The sequence below is a fragment of the Cyprinodon variegatus genome, unplaced genomic scaffold, assembly GCF_000732505.1.
Source record: "Cyprinodon variegatus isolate N-32 unplaced genomic scaffold, C_variegatus-1.0 Scaffold170, whole genome shotgun sequence".
Classification (NCBI taxonomy): domain Eukaryota; kingdom Metazoa; phylum Chordata; class Actinopteri; order Cyprinodontiformes; family Cyprinodontidae; genus Cyprinodon; species Cyprinodon variegatus.
The window spans coordinates 1,007,966-1,031,762 of record NW_015150623.1 but is presented as its reverse complement, the minus strand read 5'-3'; the positions used below and the strand labels follow the sequence as shown (position 1 = coordinate 1,031,762).

The following is a 23,797-nucleotide window of genomic DNA, read 5'->3' as shown; positions in this document are numbered from 1 at the left end:
TAACATCAATACTGATCGGTTGCAGAACATGAGATTAAAAATAGGATAAATATCTTAAATTTATTTCACTGAGAAACAAAAGTGGATGAGAAAAGTTTGTTTACCTTCATATCTCACATAGCGAGTAAGATAAAGCGGGAGTTTACAAAAATCTTAATGTTAGAGAACTGTCTCTTTAGATTTGAGCTACATACCAACCTGAGTTTGGGAGTTAAGTCCATGATTTCCAATATTATAAAATTAAACATAGGGAGTTTTTTTTTCAGCTCCTGGGAAGTTAACTGGAAATATGTGCAACTGAGGATCTGTGATGCATCTGACAGTGCTGAGGATCTATTCAGTGTACATGGCATTATACATTCTCTGAGCAACAGCACATCCTAAATGCGTATCTGCTTATCTCTACCAAACAACTGAAAATTGGTCGTCATTGGGGCGTTCAGCCAGCTACTGACCCAAAAACAGCCATGATCCATGAATGTTTGTACCTCAGATATAAATCTTATTGAATATCTGGGGGAAAAAAAAATCTAAGAGGCTGATCAAGACATATTACATGATGTATAAACTGTCCCTTTGTCTCCCCCAACTTTGTATAAAGCATTGTTACTAATATGTGCGACCTATGAGGGTTGGTGTGCCTGCTTTTAGTCTGGGTTTAGCTTGTGTAGAAGCGGCATATGGGTTGAGGTTTGGGACTGAATCCCATTTACAGCTGTCCTCATTTTAGGTAAACAGATAATTTTATCCGGGGGTATTTTAAATAGCTGACTTGATGCTATTTTATGGAAAAGCCTGATACAAAATCGGTATAATATCTGTATATAATCTGTAAATTTGATCTGCCATTATTTATCTTGTATTATACTGTAACCTGTAACCTGCTAATGCATATATAATCATTTTTCCTAACATTACTCATTATTCATATTTATATTTATACACAACTTTTTACAGTCCCTAACTATTACTTTTTGATTGTAAATACACCTATAATAATATTTATATCCTGTATAGCACTTCTGGATAGATGCAAACCACATTTCGTTGCTTTGTTCTCGTGACAGTGCAATGACAATAAAGTTGAATTCTATTCTATTCGATAATTCTCCAGCAGGACAGAAACAGACTTTTGACAAAACTTGATATTAAATATGTGGATTAATCCTTTACTACTTGCATTTCTTTAAATTTCATCAATATGACATGTAGATAAGCTCACCAAAAAAAACAAAAAACAAAAAAAGACAAGAAAACAAAAAAAAAAACAAGGAAAGAAACATGTTAAAAACCAACCGAGTGCTGGCTGTGGAGTTTCTCCAGTAGGGTGTCGTCTGTGGCTTTGGGAAAATGGCTCTCCTCATTCATCAGTGCCAGGAGGCCCAGTTTCTAGAAGAACATGCAAGATTTCCTTATCTGACATCTGAATTTCTATGGTTTTAAAACAATTTACAGCAAGTAACATGAAGGCTTATAGATAGAATCGGAAAAAAACTTAAGTCTTTAAAGCCTGGACTGGAATTATAGCATATATTTATATTAAGGATTTCTATATAGTCTTTTACACATTTTCTGTTCACTACATGTGTCTGGATTAAAAAAAAAATCACACTGATAATGCAGAAGTGTTAACAACTCATCTACTAAATATGATACACTGGGCTTTAAAGGGTCAAATTGGCAGGACATAATGTGACTGCACCTCCAACAATCCTACATCTACCATCACCTTTAATTGGATATTCACTCCTTGTGTTTCCCATTTTGGTGCAGAATAATATTGATTTATGCAGTTTAAAAATAAGCCTCATCAGCCTTAAAATAGAACCTCTTACTCTAAATGAGGGATGTGTCTGGTTAGAGTAAAAAATCATTCGAATACCTTCTCAATCAAATCCAGACACTCTCCGTTGTCCATCCAGTTGATATCGACCCAGACCAGCCCCTCTCTGCAGCAAAAAGCAGGGAAATTAAATTTTGTTTGCAACAAAACAATGAAGATATTACTAAAGGTGAAGGTGTTTGAGTAGCTGAGCTCATCAGTTGGTAAAGGATGACGTTTTGTAGAAGAACTGAAAGGACTTGGAGGGTCAACCTTTAGAACGCTCTGATGTTACACCTACAGTAGTTGCTAAAGGATCAGATGTTTTTTCACATTTTAAATCTTAAAATGCTCTTTATAGATGAAGGAAAAAAATTTTTTTTAAAAAAAAAATCTATTTTCTGCCACATTTGCACATTTCCTCCACGTAAAAAAATTTTTTTGTCAAAAGAAAAAGATGATGTAGAGTAGATCAGAGTCCATGTCGTCCAGACAAACACACGTTTGAAGTTTTTTTTTTTTTTTTTTTACTTGTGCACGTTTACTTTATCTCTCTCAAAGACTGGAGTAAAATGGAGCCACATTACAGCTTTGCTTCCACCTTTTTGTTTAAATCTGTACAAATTTAAGAGGTTTTGTGGAAGCAGATTTTTTTTAAATCAAGAATACATATTCTTTTTTTAATATCCATACAAAGCTGTGGAATTGGAGCCTCACATGTTGTTATTTGCTAGTTTATGCCTTTGTAAAACTTTAATAAATCTATCTGCATGTTCGTTAAATTATTAAAACACAAAAGGAGCAATAAAACAACCAATTTATCACCTGATACACAACTCCTATTGATTATCTGTTTATCACCAACTAAATATAATAGCTTCCCTTCAAAATGTTTTAAGGAGCCTGTAAAACAATAATTAGGTGCTGTTCTTCAATCATTAGGAGCAAATTCAAAAGCCTGGTCTCTATGCAAAGTTAATACTATCCTTTTTTAACCTGAGTGGTCAGATATATCAGAACTGTCACCACTTTGTATCTGTTTAAGTGGAAACACAGGCATTTTATTATTATTTTTTTTTTATCGTTTGGATTGCTTTCTGTTTTTTGTTTTTGTATTTTTTTATACCGGTAACTGTACATGTAAGGATGTAGCTATAGAATCTTAGCTGATATTTTATAGTTCACAGTTTTAAATTAATTAAGAATAAAAGAAACCAAAACACTTCGCTTCTGTAAACAGGACCCCAAGATACTTGAACTCCTCCACGGGAGGAAGGAACTCTTCTCCTACTCTCCTCCACCCTGAGGAGGAAAAGCCACCTTTTTCTGTCAAGAACCATGCCCTCAGACTTGGAGGTGCTGGTTCTCATCCTGGATGCTTCCCAGGGCCTGCTGTAGGCCTTGGTGGGGAGGAAGCCAGTAGAATCACATCATCTGCAAAAAGCAGAGAGAAGATCGACTGCTCTCTGAACCAGACCCCCTCCAGCCCTCGGCTGCACCAAGAAATCTTGTCCATAAAGGTTATGAACAAGACCAGAGACATAGGGCAGCCCTTGCAGAATAAAATATGCACTGGGAAAAGATCAGGCTTAACGTCTACGTTCCCACATTCACATATGGTCATAAAATTTGGATCATGACCAAAAGAATGAGATCCTGAATACAAGCAGCTGGAATGAGCTCTGTCTGCAGGGTGGCTGGGCTCTTCCTTAGAGATAGGGTGAGGAGCTCAGTTATTCAGGAGAAGCTCGGAGTAGAGACGTTTCTCCTCCATAATAAGAGCCAGGACATGCAGGAGGGACTATATCTTCTCCAAAACAAGCTGGACGAGGTGTCTGGAGAGAGGAAAGTCTTGTAGTCTCTGCTGAAACTACTGCCCCCGGTACCAAATGAAGCAGGAGATGATGAGTATGAATAAAACGATAAAATGGTATCCTGGGAAAACTTTTCAGCAGTACTTTCTCTATCAGTAGCTGGAATATTATTTATATTCCTAAAAGCTGTTGTCCAGTCCAGAGAGAGAGAGGGTGGACAGAATTTATGAACAGAGTTAACTTTCTAAAGAAGAGAAGCTGAAAGCCATTTTGGTTTGGTCGGGTAAGAAAATAATATTTTTAACAGAAATTGTGACATTTTAGCATCCAAATGATTCACATCTGAACCATGGGCCACTAAATACACCCAAAGGTCATGGAATCTAAAAAAGTTAAAACTCAAGCCCTGAGTATCCAATATGCAACTACTATCACATTTACTTGCAAAATTACATTTCAGAACATTCAACTCTAATTTCTTAGGTGTGGTAAAAAATTAAGACTGCTTTAAGTTCTTTTTTTCTCTTTTCAAATTGCTAAAAATAATTTTTACACCTTGTTTTGAGGGTAAACAAAGGAAGCATCACCACCTACCTGTTGTATTCAAGTTGCTCCAGAGAAAAAATGTGCTTGTTAAAATATTCCTGAAGCTTCTCATTTGCATAGTTGATGTTGAACTGCTCGAAGCGATTAACCTGAGGGGAACCAAACCAGGCAGAAATTGAGAAATCCAAAACTTATTCAAACATTTATTCTGAATTGACTGCCTTATTGTTTTAAAGCACAGAAATGTTCACTTTATTAACTGCTTATAGGGTGAAATCTTAAAAAGTCAACCTAAACATGTACCTCAAAGTTCTCAAATCCGAAGATGTCCAGGATGCTGACAGATTTGAAGTCCTCCTTGCCCCTGATGCGGTTGTTCAGTTTGTGAATGATCCAGTTAAAACACTGTGAATAAAGCGCCATGGCCATGGAGTCTCTGGAGTCCACCGCCTTCAGGAACAACACAGAGAACCAGTAAGCAGAGGAAGGTAGAAAAACGTCTCAAGTATATCAAAAATCTTTTTTCAAAAATATAAAACATATCGGTTGTTTTAGGGTAATAAATAAGTTGGTTAGAGGCAGGAAGCGCAATGAATGTTTGGACTTTAGGAATGTTAGGAAGGACTGTGGCAGGAGAGATCGGTTGAAATAAAACAGATCAGTTTCCTTTGCCTTAAATTTCACACCAGTGTTTGATTATCTGCATGTTTTGTTAGTAGTCCTCTGACCTGTTCAACCGTTAGCGGCGTGGAGATCTCCTCCCCCCTCAGGATCATCGAGCGGTGGGTCAGGACTTCTGCCAGCTGATCCGAGTTCAGTCCCAAGAGTTCTGACGTCCAGTTTAGAGCTGCAGGGGAAAGGGACATAAAACATCAGTAAACCATTTCAGAAAATGAGTATTAAATACACACCAATGCTTCCTGTTTTTCCAGTCAGAGTCAGTAATAATTACATATATTTTACTGTTCTAGTATGTTTTTTTTTCCTGCAAGGACAACCCAATGCCAGTAGCTAAACAGCTAAGAAAAAGAAAAAAAAGACAAGAATAAGGAAAATTGTGAAAAGTGTCAACAGTGACGATAAATGCTCCAACCTGATTTGGAGGCGACCTGGGCCCCTCCAGCCGTCATAAACTCGATGTTCCCTGCATGGAGGATCCCTGCCAGGAGGCGCAGGATCTCACTGATGTTCTCCTCTGTGAACTGCATTGTTTGCATGGCATTCTGAAAAACAACAAAAACATGAAGAAGATGCTCTTAGCAAACATCAAGAGGAATATCAGTTCTCCCTGTTCGAGACTCAAACCTGTGCTGGCTCTGTGTAATCACTATTTCAACTATTCTCTATATTTGAGTAAAGATTACAAATCTGCAGACCCTCTTATAAAGATTTTTTTTTTTCCTCTGAGGTGTATGGGTGCTTTACATTAACATCATGTCAAAAGGTTTGCTCAGGCAGCACAATTTATAATAAAAATGTCCTCATTGTGTGTTATTTCCTCTTATGTAAGTACATAAACTATTAATAAAGCTTACCCTTGGAACACTAGAGGGGAAATGAGCAAATATGGATTATATGTGCACTCAAAATAAACAAGAATACAACATTTTGTTTAGAAGACAATTCGTACAATTCTATTGCTTTATAGACAATTACTTTTATAAGTAAGAAAAATTCAAAGAATATGATAATTTTCCTTTTTAGTGGATGAAGATTGAAGAATTTTGTTCGCAGTGATCTATTATAATTAACTATTTTCAACCATTTGGACTGAATGTTCTGTTTTTGCTGAATGAATACATGCAAAACCTGATATATTTCTCCATACCAGAACATCCTGAAAAGTGCCTTTGTCGTTGATTGTCTTGTCAGCGATGCAGCTGGACTGTCTCAGGTAGTGATAGCTCTCAGGATGCGTCAACCCAAACGCCTCTGCAGAGACAAATAAAACAATTATATGACCTTCTTTTTTTAACAAAAAACATGCAGATAATATCAAGCACACCAATGAAACAACCCAAAGCAAGCATTTTTCGTATAATGCAGATGAGTAAATAATTTTTTATTCAAATTTTGTTCTTGATTCACCTCTTTGCTGGTTGTTGGCTCCTGCTAATATGGCATAAAAAATATGGTAGTTTCGCTCTCCTGGGTTCTGCCGAACAACTCGATTCTGAGGAGAAAACAAATGATCTGTCAATAAAGCTATCACAAACCTGATCGAGGCGTCTCATTTTGACAGCCTGACACAACATTTTTGTCATATATACTTCATTTACTCTTTGTCTACAATAGGAATACTCTTAATCATCAGATCCTGTACTGTTAAAACCTTTGATTAGCTTTCAAAACAAGGCTTCAAATAATATACTTATGTTATATAATAATATATGAAAGGATTTACCTTTTCTAGTAGATCTGTCATCAGGAAAGAATCAGTTAAGGAACAAAACAGTCAAAAAGCTCTGCATGGTTACAAAAGTCTATAAAATATTACCATTCCACAAATGGTAAATGGCCTGTTTTTATATAGGGCTTTTACTAGTTCTTCACAATACATTCAGTCATTCACAGATTCACTCACACACTGATGGTAGCTAGCTACATTGTAGCCACAGCTGCTATGGGGCTCACTGATAGAAGGGAGGCTGCCGTTCACTGGCGCCACCTCTGACCACCATCAGTAGGCAATGCAGGTGAGGTCTTGCCCAAGGACACAATGCATAATGCAAACTAACCATCTGATCAGTCTGAAGTGCCTGTAACCCACTAGTTAATAATAAATAGTTATGTTGTATTTATACCTATTGCTGTCTACCATTGTTCTCTGAGTAATATCATTTGATCAATAATTTTCCAATGTATAACAACACAAAATGAGCATTTAATGTATGATGTATGCTAATATTACTCAAAGCAGCAACATTATTTTGTCAGAAATTAAAAGGTTGTACCCAGGCACCACTACTCGTAACAGGATTTAACTCCTCCTTTGCTCCAGTTCAATAAATGAATAACAATGCTGATTAACCAACCTCCTAAAAATAGTTAGGTCCTGCAAACTCATTGAAAACAGTTCAACTAAAACTATCTACACTAACAACTATGCCCTGTTTAGACCAAAAGGTTATCTAAAGTAATGCAGTTATGTTGAAAAATTAACAGGAGCTCATGTGTTTATTGCATTAAGCTTTTATGGATGCAAAACATAAAACTGGGGTTGGAGATTTTAAAAGCCAAACTCTAAAACATTTCTTCTTTATGTAGCTCTTGGTGTTGACTTCCCTATTTTCTTTGCATTAAGCCTTTAGTGTAGGCCTACCAAAAATCACAAAGTGCTTCAACATAGATAAAATGAAACAAAAATGGGTGCTGGTCACCTAAAACTGAGAACTTTTAAAGGATACAGTCAACAATTTTCCCCCCTTGAATGTTTCCCTTCTGGCTGAAATGCAGCTGGACAAACTTCCCAAAGCGACTGGAATTGTTGTTGTAGACAGTCTTCGCATTTCCAAAGGCCTCCATAATGGGACTGACGAGAGAATGAGTAGAAAGACAATCAGTTCATGTCTGTTGGAAAGCTGATACACCATCGACTTTAACAGAACTATTTTACCTGCTCTCCAGCAGCGCCTCCTCCACATGGGATGTCTTGTCTCTGCAGGAAACTTCCAGTGAGTGTTGGCTCATAGCAGACAGAAACCTCAGGATCAGCTTGGTGCTTTCTGTTTTACCAGCTCCGCTTTCTCCACTGAGGAAACAAGAACAAAATATGCCTTTAGAAGTTTTGAATCTTCAACCTTGATAAGTTAAACATTTTAAAACATAAAAAATATAGAATATAATTAATATATTTTCATAGTCCATCCAATCCAATCCTTATTTGACCCAGACGATGTGATTTAAAATGGAAAAAGGAAATTGAGGGAGGTTGGAGATACATCTTATTTGTCACTTTCTTACCAAATAGTAGGATGAAAAATTACACTGGGTTTTTATTCCATCCTCAACCACTAGATGGCACCCCAATGCTACCTCAAAGGCACCATTCATCTGTGTAATTTACTGATATTTTCAAATATTCCACAAATAGGAAACAATCAGAGCTTTGAAAAACAGACATAGCAGAATAAAAGAGACACACTTAGGTATATAGTTCTTCTAAAGAGATCGGAAAATAACTTGCCAAGCAGTTTGGATGTCAACGAATACAGAAGACTGCTTACAGGAGATTCCTTCTTCTCATGCCTCAGTCTTTGCTGAGTTTATTTTTTCTTAGTTTTTCTTTGCACCTCAATTTGCTCTCTTCGTGTTTTGTTTAATACACACAGCCCCCTAAGCTAATAAGTAGTATAATTAATGGGAATGCAGGTAGAATCAAAAGCAAAGCCTTGAAAGCCCTTCAGAAAGTGTGGAGAACTGCTGATCTAGACCAGGGCTCTGCAGCTTGAAGCTCTTAAACCACAAGTGGCTCTTTGGACCCTCCACTATTGCTTGAAATAACTTAAGTCAGAAATAAAGATATTCTTAAATACGGGTATAATAACAAATGTGGCGTCATTACCATTTCAGGCTGTAAGACAAGAGAAAAGCCTTAACTCTAAACCAGACTAAGCTGACATGTAAAGCAGCTACTCTCCTTTTACTGCATTGATTACTATGATTTTGCATGTCCAACCATCCTGTAAGACACGTTGGATTGGTCTGTGATAACCACGTGTGCATGGTCACTTCCACCAGGCTATATCTAAAGAGACTAACTGACTACAGGAACTTGGTTCTTTGGTACTTGGCTTTTAAAAAAACATTATAAAGTCAATTTAAAACATAACATGATGAACAAGGGAGGATAAAGCTTAATACTAGAAATAAAAGAATATTTGAAAAAAGAGAATGTTGCCACACAGCAACCTCTCCAACACTGAAGGAGAAAACAGAGCTCAAGAAAAAAAAACAAAAAAAACAAAACAAAACACTGACATCCCTTCACTTTCCTCCTAATAGTGTTCAGGATTACTCTAGCTACCAAAAGCACAAGATTCATGCTCATCATGCTGATTTCCAACCAGTAAAATCTGCACATAGAATGAGCAACTCAGAAAATTCACATGCCAACCGTTCCGCAAATATTCGGACCTCAGATGTTTAAAGGTTTATTTCGGGAACTTCTTTAAGATCGTAATCATCTTATCTTAAAAATGTTGAGTGTACTTTAGACTAAAGATACTAAATGAATGCTACCTTAGGATTTTTATTACAATAAACCTGAATTATTTGACACAGCTACTCTATCCTAAAAATGATAAACTAGGAACTTTAAAATGACAAGCAGACACTCACTATGACAGAAACATGCTAGAAAATATATATTTTTTTATTTTACAAGCAACAGAAAGATGAGTCATTTGTCAGTAATTAGGTTTTCTTATGGTGTCCCTCAAGGTTCTGAATTTGAACCAGTTTTCTCTGATGCATAGTTCTCTTGAGAGATGTAAAAATAAAATAGGACACAGACGTGCACCACTATCCTGATGACACCCAGCTATATGTATGTAAGTAAATAAAGTAAGTTGATAGTTTATTAAGGGAACATGTTTGTCTGTCTTGAATTAGTGTTACCCGCCTCATTTAAATCCAAGCTGTAAGAAAAATAAATTGGAAGCAGTTGAGGTAAAACGCTTATAAGGAGAAGGCATGATGTTTTTGGACTTTTGATGCATCCGTTTCTTTTTTCCAACTATCAAACAATGAGAATTATAGTCTTTAAAGTTGTGTTTCCATCATTTTTAAAGGGTACCTCCAGTCAGCAGAGCAGAGCTTACTGTCAAAGTGGTCGTCTCTGCTGCATTCAGCCTTGCTGTATTTTCTGCATGTCTTCAAAAAGTTCCGACATACACATGGAGTTAACTGGTGTCATTGAACTGGTTGTATGTGTTGGAGTGAGTGTTTAGCTGCTCAGCTCTAATATGTTCCAGCACATTTATCCTTTAAGATAAAGTTGGTACAGAAAGAGCAGTGCAGATGTTTCTGAGAAACGTACAGCTGAGTTGCAGTGAACACTCATTCCTGATGAGTACTAAATGGTCACTGTAGGGTTTAGCTTAGTATTAAAAATGAAACTGAACTTTAGCTTTTCTTCATATCAGTAAAAGGTTTTGTCCCTGAAGTCAGCAGCATGTTCCTGATGGAGAACAGGGCTGATGGTAATGTAAACATTTAGGGTCTCTGGCTATAGCCTGAGACATGGTCACACATTACATGTGGAGGGATGTTATGACAGGACAGACTGAGATTTAAAACGTGGGAAACACATATGGAAGATGATTACAAGCAGCCATTTAAACTTCAGGGCATCAAGCAGCAGGATGATCCCCAGGAACACAAGGACTACTTTTTTCTCTTTTTTTAATGATACTTGTCTGTCTACATTTACAATAATCTCTTAACCCTTTATAGAGCACTCAGGGAAATACTTTAAAAATCTAAATTTCAATCCAATAGAGTTATTAGAATGGAGGACAAGACCTTATTACCTTTGTAAAAAAAAAAAAAAAAAAAAAAAGGTAAGTTTGGTCAATGTAATAACAAAAAACACCAACTTGCCTGAATATATCATATATTAAAGAAAATAACAAAAGTGCTTCTATAAGAAATTCATGAAAAAGAAACACATTTTTTTTGGTCCAACATAACCTTAGAGGCATTAATCCTGATACTGGAACTGACATTTTTTAGTTTATAAATCTAAATATAATAGTTAACTAGGCTTATTATTTTTTTTACTTTACTTTTTAACGTTTTACATTTTTTCTTTACTTTTTTTCCAACTTAATTTCCAGTGGGTAATATATCATTCAATGGCTCATCTAATTGGTCAAATGCCAAAATAAGATGTACAGCCATGTAGCAAGATCTTTGCTGAATGGCTGGATATAGATCTAGTGCTTCTAGACCTCACTGAGGGACGGGGGGGAACTCCATTTGTAAGGGGTATGCAGATGATCAAAAAAGGAAACTTGCCCTATAAAGGGTTAATCCAGACAGTTCTAAGAGGGAGATTAAGGTTTTCAGTTTCTCAAATGTTTGACACTGCTTTGAGAAATTCTTTTTTTTATTGAATTTATTTAAAAAAATCAGAAAAATCCACCAAATCAGACCTAAAAATGACACTCTAATTGAGTAATCTTACATTATATAAAGAACCAAAGAGGTTGAAATTGCAAAAACACTGAATCAGTTTGTCTATATGTTTGTCTCTTTTCCAAATCCCCATAAAAAGTTATGTATATATTCAGCTGAAATGTTAGAGAAGTTGCATATTTTTACTGGCATCAAATTATTTGTGATGATCCGGATCACCATCTGGATCCAGGAATGTTTTTAACGGTTCTGTGAATCCAGGTATTAACTTGAGGTGGAAGTCAGAATATTTCTGGGGAAATGAGCTACTTGGCAGATGTCTCTGCTCACCAGGTTTACACATCCAATCCTGTCTTGAATATAAAGTTTGAGTGTTGCTTCTGGAATGAAAGATGTTTATCTATTTAAATGTTATATGTGCAGCCGCAAACTATAAAACCATGTTATACTAAAAAGAAACAATTGTAGTGTCGGTTGGCCCTTTAGTGTAAGTCCAATTCAACCTGGAGAGACTCAAATGGAGAAATGGTGTGATTAGAAAAGTTTTAGACATAAATTAAATGAGTTCTTCAGCGCTGGGGCCCCGGCAGAGGACTTTGATGCAGTGAATTAGCATTTGCTTGGACACTGGTGGTGGAATAAGCCGGAGGGTGGGCGGAACTGAAAAAGGTCTGAAAGTCAAGGAGGAGATGGGGTGGAGGTTGGTTGGAGTTTGCTGGCTTGATTGAGGGAGGCTACAAGAAGGACATCTTAAAAGATGATGGCTCTGGAGGAGGTGCGGTCCCGACGTTGATTGCCTGAAGCTGAACGAGCGACAGGTGGTCCAGGTGAAGCTAATAAGCGTCTTCCAGATTTAATTTTCGGTTAAGCTTCATTTCACAGGTTATGGTTTGATTTTTAAAACCTAACCATTAAATATGATTTATTAACATTTTTATGGTTTTCATTATCAAATGAAAGGTATAAATGCTACTTTCCCATAATGTCCTTGTGATTTTTTTTTTCTTAAAATTATAGAAACTAAAGATCACCAAACCATCTTGGGCTGACTATATACAAAAAAAAAAAAAAAAAAAAACTTCTGTGAGTCCAACATTAGAAATGTTTAAAAATAATGACCCTGTACAGTTAATGAAAATAAAATACATATCTGGCCTGCTCCTATACTTTAAAATCACCTAAACAAATTCTTCCAACTACCTAGATGGTTGCAGAATATTTCTTTTGACATTAAGACGCTGTTCCTGAGCAGGTTACTGGCCAAAACATTGTGTAGCAGATTCTATGAACCAGGACGTTTGTAGAAAATGAACCTGGTCTCTAACTTTTGCACACTGCTAAACAAACTGCAAATATTGCCAACACCATTTGCAATAAATGCATAATGTTTAGATATATATTTTTACAATTTTGGTATAATTGGTATAAATAATAATAAGTAGGTTGCTCTGTCAGGAAAAAGAATGTTTTGGAGTCTCTATTTTCCAGTTAAAGATTAATCGATTACTAAAATAGTTGACGATTATTTCAATAGTCGATTAATCCAATTAATTGTTTCAGCTCTAGACCGTTGCTTTGTTGTCTATAACAAGGTCCTTAAATTGAGCACATTTAAAGGACTAAGAAGGCTGCTGAACAAACTGCCTGAATTTGGACGCACACAGACAAGTATAACCTAGAAGCAGCCGGTCTTTGTTCCCTGGACCCCCACATGCTGCTGCCACCCAAGGCAGAGACCCCCCCCAGGCAGGAAGGTGGGAGCGTTCAGATGAACTATAGAGCATGTTGGAGAAAGTGCCTGTACAGCTATGTACTTCCTTTAGGCTCTTTGTACAAACACAGAGCTGCAGACTCTGTCAGAGTGAAAGACTTTCTGAGAAAGGACGAGAAACTGAGACAAGAAAGAAAAATCCCTGGACGTGTTACTTGACCGTCTGCTGAAGGAATGAAAAGTGTTTTGCAGGAAAACAGTGAAATGATCTCAGTGAGCTAAAATACCAGCTTGTTAGACAACAAAGAAGATTAAGATTAAATTACTTCTTAAGACGGACTTGCATGCACAGCTAAAGTCTGCTTTGCTCCTCTGTGGGAGGTGGGCTACATTCAGACTGCTTTTTTGGATTTAGGGAGTAACTTCCTGGTCGTTCAGGCGCAGACAACAAAACACAAACAAAAACTGTTTACTGACAGAGCCAAGCCTGCAGCAGTGGAAGTGGCTGAACCCCAGTTGGCTTCCTGTCGCACAACAAATCCAATTCAACATACAAAGAACTTCACCACAGGCCCCCTGCTACCTTACCAACCATTATCAACCCAACAGAGGCTTTTAAAATGGACGACACGAACAGAGCCATTCAGAAAATGACTGTGCTATAACTCCTTTTTGGTATATCGTTTAATTTAACTGTAGGTCATTTAGCTTTTTTAGTCGCATTTATTAACTTCTGAATAAGCCTAATTAATCAATCAGTTCACTTTCCTTAAAGTGATGCCAAATCATGCTGGTGTTGGCCAGAGTCAATACAAACTCAGAGAAGAACAAAGAAGGAACCCTGCTGAGATAGTTGTGCATTAAAATGTGTAAAGCAGTTTTTATTCCAGTGATAGTGTTAGTATTGAATATTTTTGTGAAGATAGGTTAAATGTGGGGGGATTTCAAGAAAAACTTTCGCTTCTTTATACAGAAATAAAACACAATGTTTTCTCTAAACAACAGGTTGTTTGGGCAGGCTCCGGTTCAGTTAACCTCTTCCAACCTTCATCCATTGGGGGCTTCCAGTTTCACCAGTTCAATGTTTTAGACCTTTTTTGGTTTTGAATCTGACGCCATTTGCCTCTGAAATGGTGCAGCCTGGCTCGGGGCGTTTCATGCCAACCAACTCAGAGAAAGAGTCGATAAGTTAGTAAAGGCCTTTAGTTATAGGCCCTTATCATTGGGACTGACAAGTGACAATATATGCAATGACAGAATAAATAGAATCTATGCTGTAGACCAATAATTATCAAAAATAGGGTTCAGGTTTGACTCAGAATCTATAATTGAAGACCTATATAGACTTAATAGCAGAAAGAGATCCGTTACAACCCCCCGTAGAAATACTTTATTTGCTTTATCATTAGGTCAAACTTTCTTAGAAAGCTTCAATGATAAAAATACGCCCTCCATCTCATGTTGCACCTAAAACCAACATAGTTGGACATATTTTTCTCACACCATGACCCCCCCCAGCCACCTTTTGTTCTGATCCATTCCCTCCTTTAGTCACAGCTAACTTGTGACTCGGCCTCTCAGTGGAAACGAAGCAGAAAAGAATCCCAGCAAACCCCAAGAGGAAACCTCTCAGCCGTGCTTTCACAGAGGTTAGCTGCTGGGCTTTTCTGACCCCAGATGTCTGACTAATTAACCAGGATCGAGACTATTGCGCTGACCTCACGCTCCACCCCTGAGGTCAAGAGATCAGGGACAGAGTGCCGGGTCTGGAGCTGATGACTGTTCAGAATAACAGCTACACAGGTCTGTATTCAAAGCTGTGTAGGTAAGCTTAGTTGATATTGAATTCAAAAGGAAATGTCTTAGTTTTTTGCTTGTTTTGATATATATGCTGTTTGAAAAAAAATCCTGATGCATTAATCTGAAGCACAAAAGAGCACTTTTTGATAGGATGTAAACAAAGCCTATTTGGAGACTTAATGGACCCTGCTGAGGTCCTGCTGTCTATGTGTTCCAATAATTTGTAATAATGGACACATGGTGGGCAATTATCCCTAACTGTTTGCATATCCTGAGTACAAATGTCACTGTGGATTTTGTGTCATCCATGTCATGGTAATCTTAAGAGCTTTTTGGAAAGAGCCTTAACAGACCACTACTAATGTCCTCACGGTTTCATCCTAGAGCAGATTAATTTCAGTGAGGAACTGGGACTGTGCTGAAGATATGGGTGATAAAGATCGGACTCATTGTTTAAGACAAAGCTTCACATTTGATGAAATGTTGTACATAAAAACCTATTTAGGAAAACAAAAAAAAAGTTTTTTTGTTTTTTTGCTGATATTGCAGTTTAGAAAACAAAACTTCTAATGAATATCTACTCTTCTATGGTTGAACTTAATGCATTTCTGTGTTAAAAATGACCAATCTGAGTAAGGCTCTTAAAAAATATGTTTTTCCACAGACTAATGCTGCCTTCATGTGCTACCGTAATTATGGTAAATACCAAAAGCCGACATGAACACCCACACATATAATTTCTAATGGAAAGCTGGGAAAAATTGTATGACACCCAAGTTGCCAAGATGAGGTAAACTTTCCAACATGGTGGAGAGCAGATTCTGTAAGGTGAATAGAGCATCATTAAGCATTCTCTCCTGTTGTGTTTGTAGCCTACACAATGCTGTGACAGGACTAAGTCACAATTTGGGGAAAAATTTGCTGCGTGGCAGATATCTGGCTCATTGTGTGCTTTTCAAGTTTTCATTATTTTCACATATAATTTTTTTTTTATGTAATAAAACGATCATACCGGGGGCAAACAAAAAGAAAAGAAAAAAAAAACCCCACTGAAATAAAAACCCAGGTAAGGACAGATAGCTATAGCAACACAGATATCCTTACTGCTATATTTTGGTGTAAGGCAGTAAGGTGGAAAAAGGTGAAAATGGCAGAAACATGGTAATGCATTATGTAAAGACACAAAGGGAAACTAAGCACTTTCTCTCTGAAATTTCCGTTAGATTAAATTTTTTTTTTTTCTTTGTAAACCTTTGTTACAGTTTCAGTTAGTTTTCCTGCTCTAATTTTCAGATATATGTTAGAAGATTTCTAACTTTTTGTAGGTCAAAAATCAAAGTTCAGTTTACATGAAAGCACCTCATTCCCTAACCATTCTGTGGTTTAGGATAGGTAAGGTATACAGGTTTTCCTCTGACAAAAACCTCTGGTTAACGTTTTGGCAAAACCTATATGAACCAAGTCAGTCCTATAAGACCAGCTAAACAAACTCACACAACACCTAGAGCACAAATGAGCTGCTCAAGCAGCCACCTCTTTCCTGGTTTCAATCTTTCAACCAGATGTTGGAATCTGGCTCTGAGGATTAGCCCCAATTCACCCATATGAGCCTCAGGGAGGTGTAGGAGTAGCAATTGGTAATGTCGTGTCTCACAGTTGGGGCTATAATTTTTCTTAAACGTGCTAGTTCTGGAAAAGCTCAAGTGTCTCAATGCAAAAAACGCTATTTGGATTTTTTTGCATAAGACAGAAAAAACTAGTTATGCATCAAGTTGGTTTTTCCCAGAGGATGATGTCGATGTGAAGGATTGAGAGTTCAGTTGTGTGACACAGTGATGTATATTTTAACAGTGCTAATAAGAACAGAAACAAAGGAGCTGCTGTTATAAAAAATCACTTTAAGAATTTCCTGTTTATTGTTCAATTATCTTTAAAACCCTCAACTTTGCTGTGTTTGGATAATTTCTGTAGGGTTTCCATAAAAATTGTGATTCAGCGTTTAGATTGTTTCTTTCTTAAGTGTTCAATAAAATCTCCCCGGGACTCCTGTCCTATAACAATGTGGTTGGTTGCAGGTAGGTACCCGCATTAGTGAAAGCGCAGAGTGGCATTCACAAGCTTTAATGAGCAGATGGTTTCATGTTAGAGCTGATTTCTTTCTCCTCCACCACCACCTCTTCTTTTACACCAGCTCCTGTTTCGTTCGCCTGGATCTGATTACCAACAATCCTTAAATCCGAAGAGAAGGCTTCCTGCCGCGGCTGACACTGCCAGCTTGCAGATTTATAGCTCTTCTTCCTCACATGCACAAAATAAATGGATCCCTCTGTATAGGGGTGGGGGCCCAGGCGTGTTCCATGTTTTATGGGGGGTCCACACCGGTTTTTTTTGGCAGGCCCACAGCGAACATGTGTCTGAATGTCAATGATCATTGTAAACCTGTTCACGTTCTGGAGCAGCTGTCCAGCACTCTGTTCAAATGACTATGGAGGCAAGGACTACTTCCTGGGTAACGGAAACCAATGTTGCTTCATGGTTATAAAAGTTGCTCACTAACTGCCTGCTGCTGAATGGAACACACTTCGATCACCAAGCTCAATTCTGCTCACTGAGCAGCCGGACCTCCACACTGGAATGAGGCCCTCTGGTTTTCCTGAGGATTTGTGCTTCACACTGAAATTATTCACAGCTTGACACATCCATCATTCCCAGACCAGCAGAAGCACAAGCATGTTGCCCTTTTTCTTTAATCTGAGCAACAAACCAGAACAAATTTACCAAGTCCTTATAGGATTTAGTCCGTTAAAATTTTAGAGTTTTTCTATTGGGTTTTGAATCAACACATTTTTTTTTTCCAAAGTTGCTACAGCTGGTGCTCCTGTGTTGCAGCAGGCACCTCAAGATTTTGCTTGAGGGTAGAAATTACCAACCAGTTAACAGCTTTGCAGTTAAACACACGTGGTTTAAGAGGGCACACTTTTAGGGTCAAAAAACTTCTAAGGCAAGAGAGCCAAACAGAGAACTGATTCAAAAACACATTTCTATTTTCTTTTTACATGAAATATGCATGCATGTACGGATTCCAAATTGACAACAAATATGAGAAAATATACCCTGCATTTTAAAAATGTGCTTAAGAACATCGAAGGTAGCAAAAGAGGGTTGAGGGTTCAATCTTTGGCACAGTTTATTTCCTTTTTTCTTTTAAATTTGCGAATTAAAATACTTTAACTGATTTGTATTGTTGGTAAGTTAAAATGTACACAATAAAAGAATGGGTGTTCAAAATTCAGAGTCAACCAATTTTATTCTAAACAGAGTACTTACATCTATACTGAGTGTAAATCAGCTCAAGTGATGGAGTTAAGAGTTAACGAAAAATTTGACAGCCATGCAATGTAACTTTTACTCTATATGGTGTTAATTACCTGCCAGTCTCTGAGAGGTCTTCCAAATTTTTTAAGTAAGTAAGAGTAAAATTAGTCAAATTAAATAAGAAAATGGACACCGGCTATAGAGTGTATTTTACACTGGTTTTAAATGGGAGAAAATGTTATTTGGAACAGAGTTATATTCAGCTCTGAAGGTGTTAAAGTAACACTTGTTTTTTTTTTTTTTTACTGTGTAGAAAACCTTCAAATATTTGACATTTTTAATATAATCTACATATGCAAGGCTTAATAGGTTGATAAGGAAGATTTACAATACGTTCCATGGAAAGCTCAGTGTGTTATTTACCATATTTGAACAAACAGTACACCACCAGGTCATGTTTTAGCTAAAACTACAGTAAAAGGTCAAAACTGTGGTCTCTGTGGTTTATCTTTTCTGCCCGACATCACTGCTGCTGCTGTCATGGGGGAAAAAAAAGCCCCAACATTTTCTTTTTCTTTAGGTCACAGGTTCTGTGGTAGACTAATAGTTCTATAAACTCCAGGTGTCTAAAATAAGTCCACAATGAAAAGCAGTAAAAGTCACAGGAATCATTGAGATGTGAAGGAGCACAAAGCGGATCTGCTGCAGGGACACGTCTCTGTAAAAAGAAACGCAGCATTGTGTAGCACTGCGGTGGGATATGTTTGTGTTTACGCCTAGCTCAGCTTTGCCACGGCACATATTCTTCCCACTGACCGACATCCTGCCACACAAAAGGCCTTTTTTTCCCCTCCCTTAATAGAAGGACGGAGGCAAATTAGACCAGCAGACAACCAGGGGAACATGTGAGGGAGAATGCATGCAAAGACATGCCGCTTTAATAGCATCGCAATCACAGTAATGCATGACAGGAATTCTCTTTGTTTCATTTGTTATCAGGTTAAAGAAAAGCGGCTATGGTCAGCTGCTGTTAGAGGAACTTAATAGAAGGACTACACTATAGCGCTGTACAGATTCACGCTGTCTCAATCTATTGTAGCTGACCTGAAGTTGAGTTCTTTCTTATTTTGTTATTTATAACAACAGCAGGTGAACACTTTGGCGTTTATTAATACATAAGAGTCTCTACAGAGTCACTTGTTCTTAGAACTGATACATACATACCAATTCTATTTTTCTCCATGTTTGTGTTTAATAAATTTGTTATGAAGAAAACATAAGCAGCTGTTAACTTTACATGTTCTAAATTCTGTTTAGTTTGATTTTAAATGGACCACCTGTGTCTGATTATTCCCGGTGCCGACGAAACAGTCTGCTTTAACGTCAACTAATTGTCGGTTAACCACTGAACTCACGCCTCGAGCAAAAGGCTGAGACTCCCTTCCCCGCCAAACGTCTCCACTGTTTCAGCTTTAGCCTACAGCGAGCCAAAATGGCCGAGGGTTTATTGCACTGTCAATAACATGGTTATCCCGCCTAAACAAACCAAGTAAATCATTTGCAGTTACCCACAGCGGGCTACAAGTGGACACATCCACTTCCACCACCCACAGAATACAAGTCTGTAAGTTAGAAATAAATAGGGGGGCAAGATTACACTGCCTAAGGCTGCTTCAGAGCACAGTTTCATATAATCATTAGTTTGACAAAATGATTGCAGTTTGTATTTGTTAAAGACAGAGGGAATAGAAAAGACCACACAGATAGTCTGAGAATGAGCAGGAAAAACAAGAAATGTTTTTTTTCCCTCCAGTAGTTAATATCCATGAGGTCTAGATATGTGAGGTGATCTTGACTAAAGATGAGTAAAATAATAAGCACGCAAATTTGGTCAATACATGATCCCATGGAATTAATGGCAAAGCACCAGCAAGCAGCTTTTATTGTGTTTCTTACATCCGCTAAGGAGGTTATTTTTATGTTTGTTAGCAGGTTTACTTGATATGAAAGGATTTCAGTGAAATTTTTACACGAGGAGCGCTTCTTGCAAAGGAACAATCCATTATATTTTGGTAATGATGCATAGATAATCCAGTGACAGGTATCATTTTAAAGGATTCTTTAACATTATTTGGCTGAACAAGCAGGGTTGGCAGCAGTGACTATAGACAGCTTCAGTTAAGACTAAGAAAAGTCTGCAAGTATTATAGTAAAAAACAAATAAATAAAGAAACACAGGAATGGTGAGCCATGCTTTGCTCGATTTGCTCATCAAAGAGGAAAGCAGAGTGAATGAAGGTGAGAGCAGAACAAACACCAGAGGCTGCAGGCACACATTTTGCAGTATTTTTAAACTTGTGAATGGATTTTAAGGAAATTGTTACCAAAGGTGCACCTCAGGCTGAGGAGCAATTCATTAAAATATGGTAACGATCCAGATAATGTGTGAGTTTTAGCTATAGATGAAAGTCACAATATTGGGCAAATTTTTCTGCTTGGTGGAGATATGTGCTCTCAGAGTGCGTTTCTGGTTAAATACTTCAAATGCTCCAGATTTTTATGTATTGACAGGTTAAACTCCAAATTACCAGGCCGGATTCATTTTCCAGTTCTTCCAGTATCTTTGTAACTGTTTGGGAAGTAGATTTTCTCATCTATATTTGCTCACAGCGCCCCCTCTTGTCCAGAAGCAAATCAGATTTATGTGAGATTTGTCACAAAGAACAGGACTAAAATGGCTTTTGACTTCAGCTAAGGATAAAACTGGTAATAACTCCAAACTCAAAAGCTAACTCCTACTAAAATTTGAAACACACTTTGTGCTCTGTGTACGCCTGATTGGGAGGAAACAACAGTCATGGTTCTGAAGAACACTGAGATTCAGCAGCCAAACTAATTCCCCAGAAACACTGCGTTTCAAAGCCAAACGAATAAAGCTGCATTTATGATCATAAGGTAGGAGGGAAGGGATGGGTAGAAAGGTAAGGTAGAGCGATGCATACGATGCAATAATTTTTATTTATCCAAAATAAGATCAGATCTATATTAAAGGTAAATATGTTCTAGTATTCTAATTATCCATGTTTATTTTTCCTTTAAATTAACATGTTGCAATATCAATGACTAAGTAAATTACAGCCGATTGATTCATAAAAGCCACATGAAAACCTTTTCCATCCATCCATGTTTAATGTGGACACAAATATTAGCATTTGTAAAGTATTTATAACACATTTGAAGGTGGATGAAAACAACGAAGTGATGTAGGATGTGAAAGTTGGTGAAGCCTAAAACACGAGGAAGGAAAGTAGAGGAAGGGAGATGGAAATAAATGTAGGAAGTTTGGATGTTTCTGTAACATGCTGTGATCAGATTGTTAGAGGTGAAGCCAAGGAGCTCAGGGAGACTTTATCAAAGTGTTGGCCTGGAGTTCAAAGAAGATTAAATAAGACCAGTCAGTGCATCCTCTGACCAGAAAGGAACAGAAATAATGGATGGAAATGACTCCAAATTTAGCAAGCCAGGCTCACCCACCTGATCAGGACGCATTGGTTCTGCAGCCTCTTCCACAGTGAGCGGTAGCAGTCATTGGCCACGGCAAAGATGTGCGGAGAGATTTCCCCCAGCTGGTGGCGGCTATACAGCTCCACAGCTGGGCGGTCATACAGGCCGGGCAGCGGCTGGTAGGGGTTCACCGCCGCCAGGATGGAGCCGATGTACGTCTGTGGAGCAACAGAGAGATAGGGATCGATGAGCAACAGGTGGGAAAGCGACATAGAGCTGATAGACCTTTGGAAGTCATAGCATTTGAATATCCTGAGTCCTCTGGAAAAGTTTTTTTCTATAAATAACATGTTTGTGTCACTTTAAAGGTGGAAAAAAACCTTAAAAGCTCTGGATCATTCAACTGTTTTTGGTCATAAAAACCAATAGAAGCTCTCCTAAAGTATCAACAGATATAAGCTAGAAACTCTTTAAGAAGTTCTACATAAAGTCTGAGGAACCTATTTTGCTATTCTTTTCCCAAACCCTCTGCAGCCTGCAGTTTGTTCCACACCAGCGTCACATTTCAGAGTTCAAAGAAAAACAAACCAGGCTGCTGAAATAGAAACTTCTGAAGCCAAAATATGTCTTGGCTGCAGCTTTCGATGCTGTGGTGGTGACTAATGCAAAAAGAGGCAGAGGAACAAAAAGGAAAAGCCAGGATGTATCTGGGAGGAAATCTGCTGCAGCAGAACCAAATGAACTAAATGCAGCTGTTTGTGAAGGAATCAGAGGTTTTACTGACTTTGGAGGAGAAGCAGCATCATAAAGACAGAGGAGCAGAACAGACATAACAACTACATTTCATGGCGTGGACATCAAAAATGCTGAAGAAGATACTCTGGTCAGACAAAAACCAAAATAAACTTTTCCTGTACATGAAAAGTCCAATACAAGGCAAAAACACACCCACCTCACTACATGCCAAACTCATTATCCTCATAATAAAACACTGTGATGGCAGCGCCATGTTTCAAAGAAGCTTTGGTTAAGCAGGAAATGGAAGCCAGTTGGAAGAGGGACATGAGAACTGCTGGAGCTTAATACAGGGCAATAAAGACAGCGTATAAGAAGGAGCTCCAGTCAAATGAGGTGAAATTACAACTTTGTCACCTTGCCAATGGCGTAACTATCGGTAAGCAGAGACTGCAGTTGCTTAGGGGCCCCCGATCTCTTAGGGGCCCCGTCACTGACACCTGGTTGGCCCCCTACGCCATTGTGGACTAGGACGTCTCTTTGCAGAAGTAATGGTGCAGAAATTTCCTCTTAACTCCACCTGATACTAGGTTAACTGACCGGGCCTTATTTATACCCCAACACATGGCAGATTTCCACATGATGGTGAGCTGTTTAAACACGACACCAATAGCAAAGCAGACAGTGGTACTTTGAATTACTATGTTAATAACTGTATATAGTTCATTAGATTGTTTATCAAAAATACACTAATAAAATATGTTTCAAACCGCAATAAAGATCTTAAAAGAACAATGTATTTCAGTATTTTATTTTTTACAATATGACTTGGAATTATGGGTAATCCAGTTAGGCAGGGGGGGATGGGGTGTTGTACTTCAAATGGGGCTGCCCAGATAATGTTGCTTCCGGTCCTATCGTTGTGTTGTTACGCCATTGCACCTTGCAATCCAAATGTTGTGGAAAAATAACACCGTTTCCTGGAGGGAGACTAGAGACAGATAGCGCTGTTTTCTTGAATTGCTATTGGTTGATACATGCAAGCGTTCACTGATTCATTAATCCATTTAGTACCATGATGATGATCACGTGAAGCTGTCTTGCATTGCTGTCCATTGCTAAGGTGTTGTTTGTTTCATTAATAAAATGTTTCTATTTCCTTTTCGCTATTTGCTTCTGACCGCAATGTATGCCCTGCTGATGGTTGGTCACATAACATGACAATGTGTGGGAAACTTAAAGATGTACAAATACTTCTGCAATTAACTGAATCATGCAAAAAAGTGAGGTTTATCGACCCCTGGGCAGCCCACTCCGTTTAATTTGGTTGGCTGAGAATCTGCATAATTACCACTTTTCCTCGTCTCTTCTTCTGAAGCCAGACACAGTAATTATTTCATCTAGAGTAAA

At 37.9% G+C, this 23,797-nt stretch overlaps 1 protein-coding gene across 1 annotated transcript in view; it reads right to left on the bottom strand.

The window, feature by feature from the left end:
* Positions 1-23,797, bottom strand: part of myo10 (myosin X) — a 117,454-nt gene that overhangs the window by 27,125 nt on the left and 66,532 nt on the right. Inside the window, exons 4-15 of the mRNA XM_015378323.1 lie at positions 21,683-21,870; positions 7,799-7,933; positions 7,590-7,714; positions 6,587-6,600; positions 6,271-6,355; positions 6,011-6,114; positions 5,276-5,405; positions 4,911-5,029; positions 4,486-4,632; positions 4,231-4,331; positions 1,883-1,949; positions 1,297-1,389 (exon numbers count right to left, since the gene is read on the bottom strand). Coding sequence (XP_015233809.1) covers positions 1,297-1,389; positions 1,883-1,949; positions 4,231-4,331; positions 4,486-4,632; positions 4,911-5,029; positions 5,276-5,405; positions 6,011-6,114; positions 6,271-6,355; positions 6,587-6,600; positions 7,590-7,714; positions 7,799-7,933; positions 21,683-21,870 — 1,308 coding nt within the window. The remainder of the gene's footprint in view (positions 1-1,296; positions 1,390-1,882; positions 1,950-4,230; positions 4,332-4,485; positions 4,633-4,910; positions 5,030-5,275; positions 5,406-6,010; positions 6,115-6,270; positions 6,356-6,586; positions 6,601-7,589; positions 7,715-7,798; positions 7,934-21,682; positions 21,871-23,797) is intronic.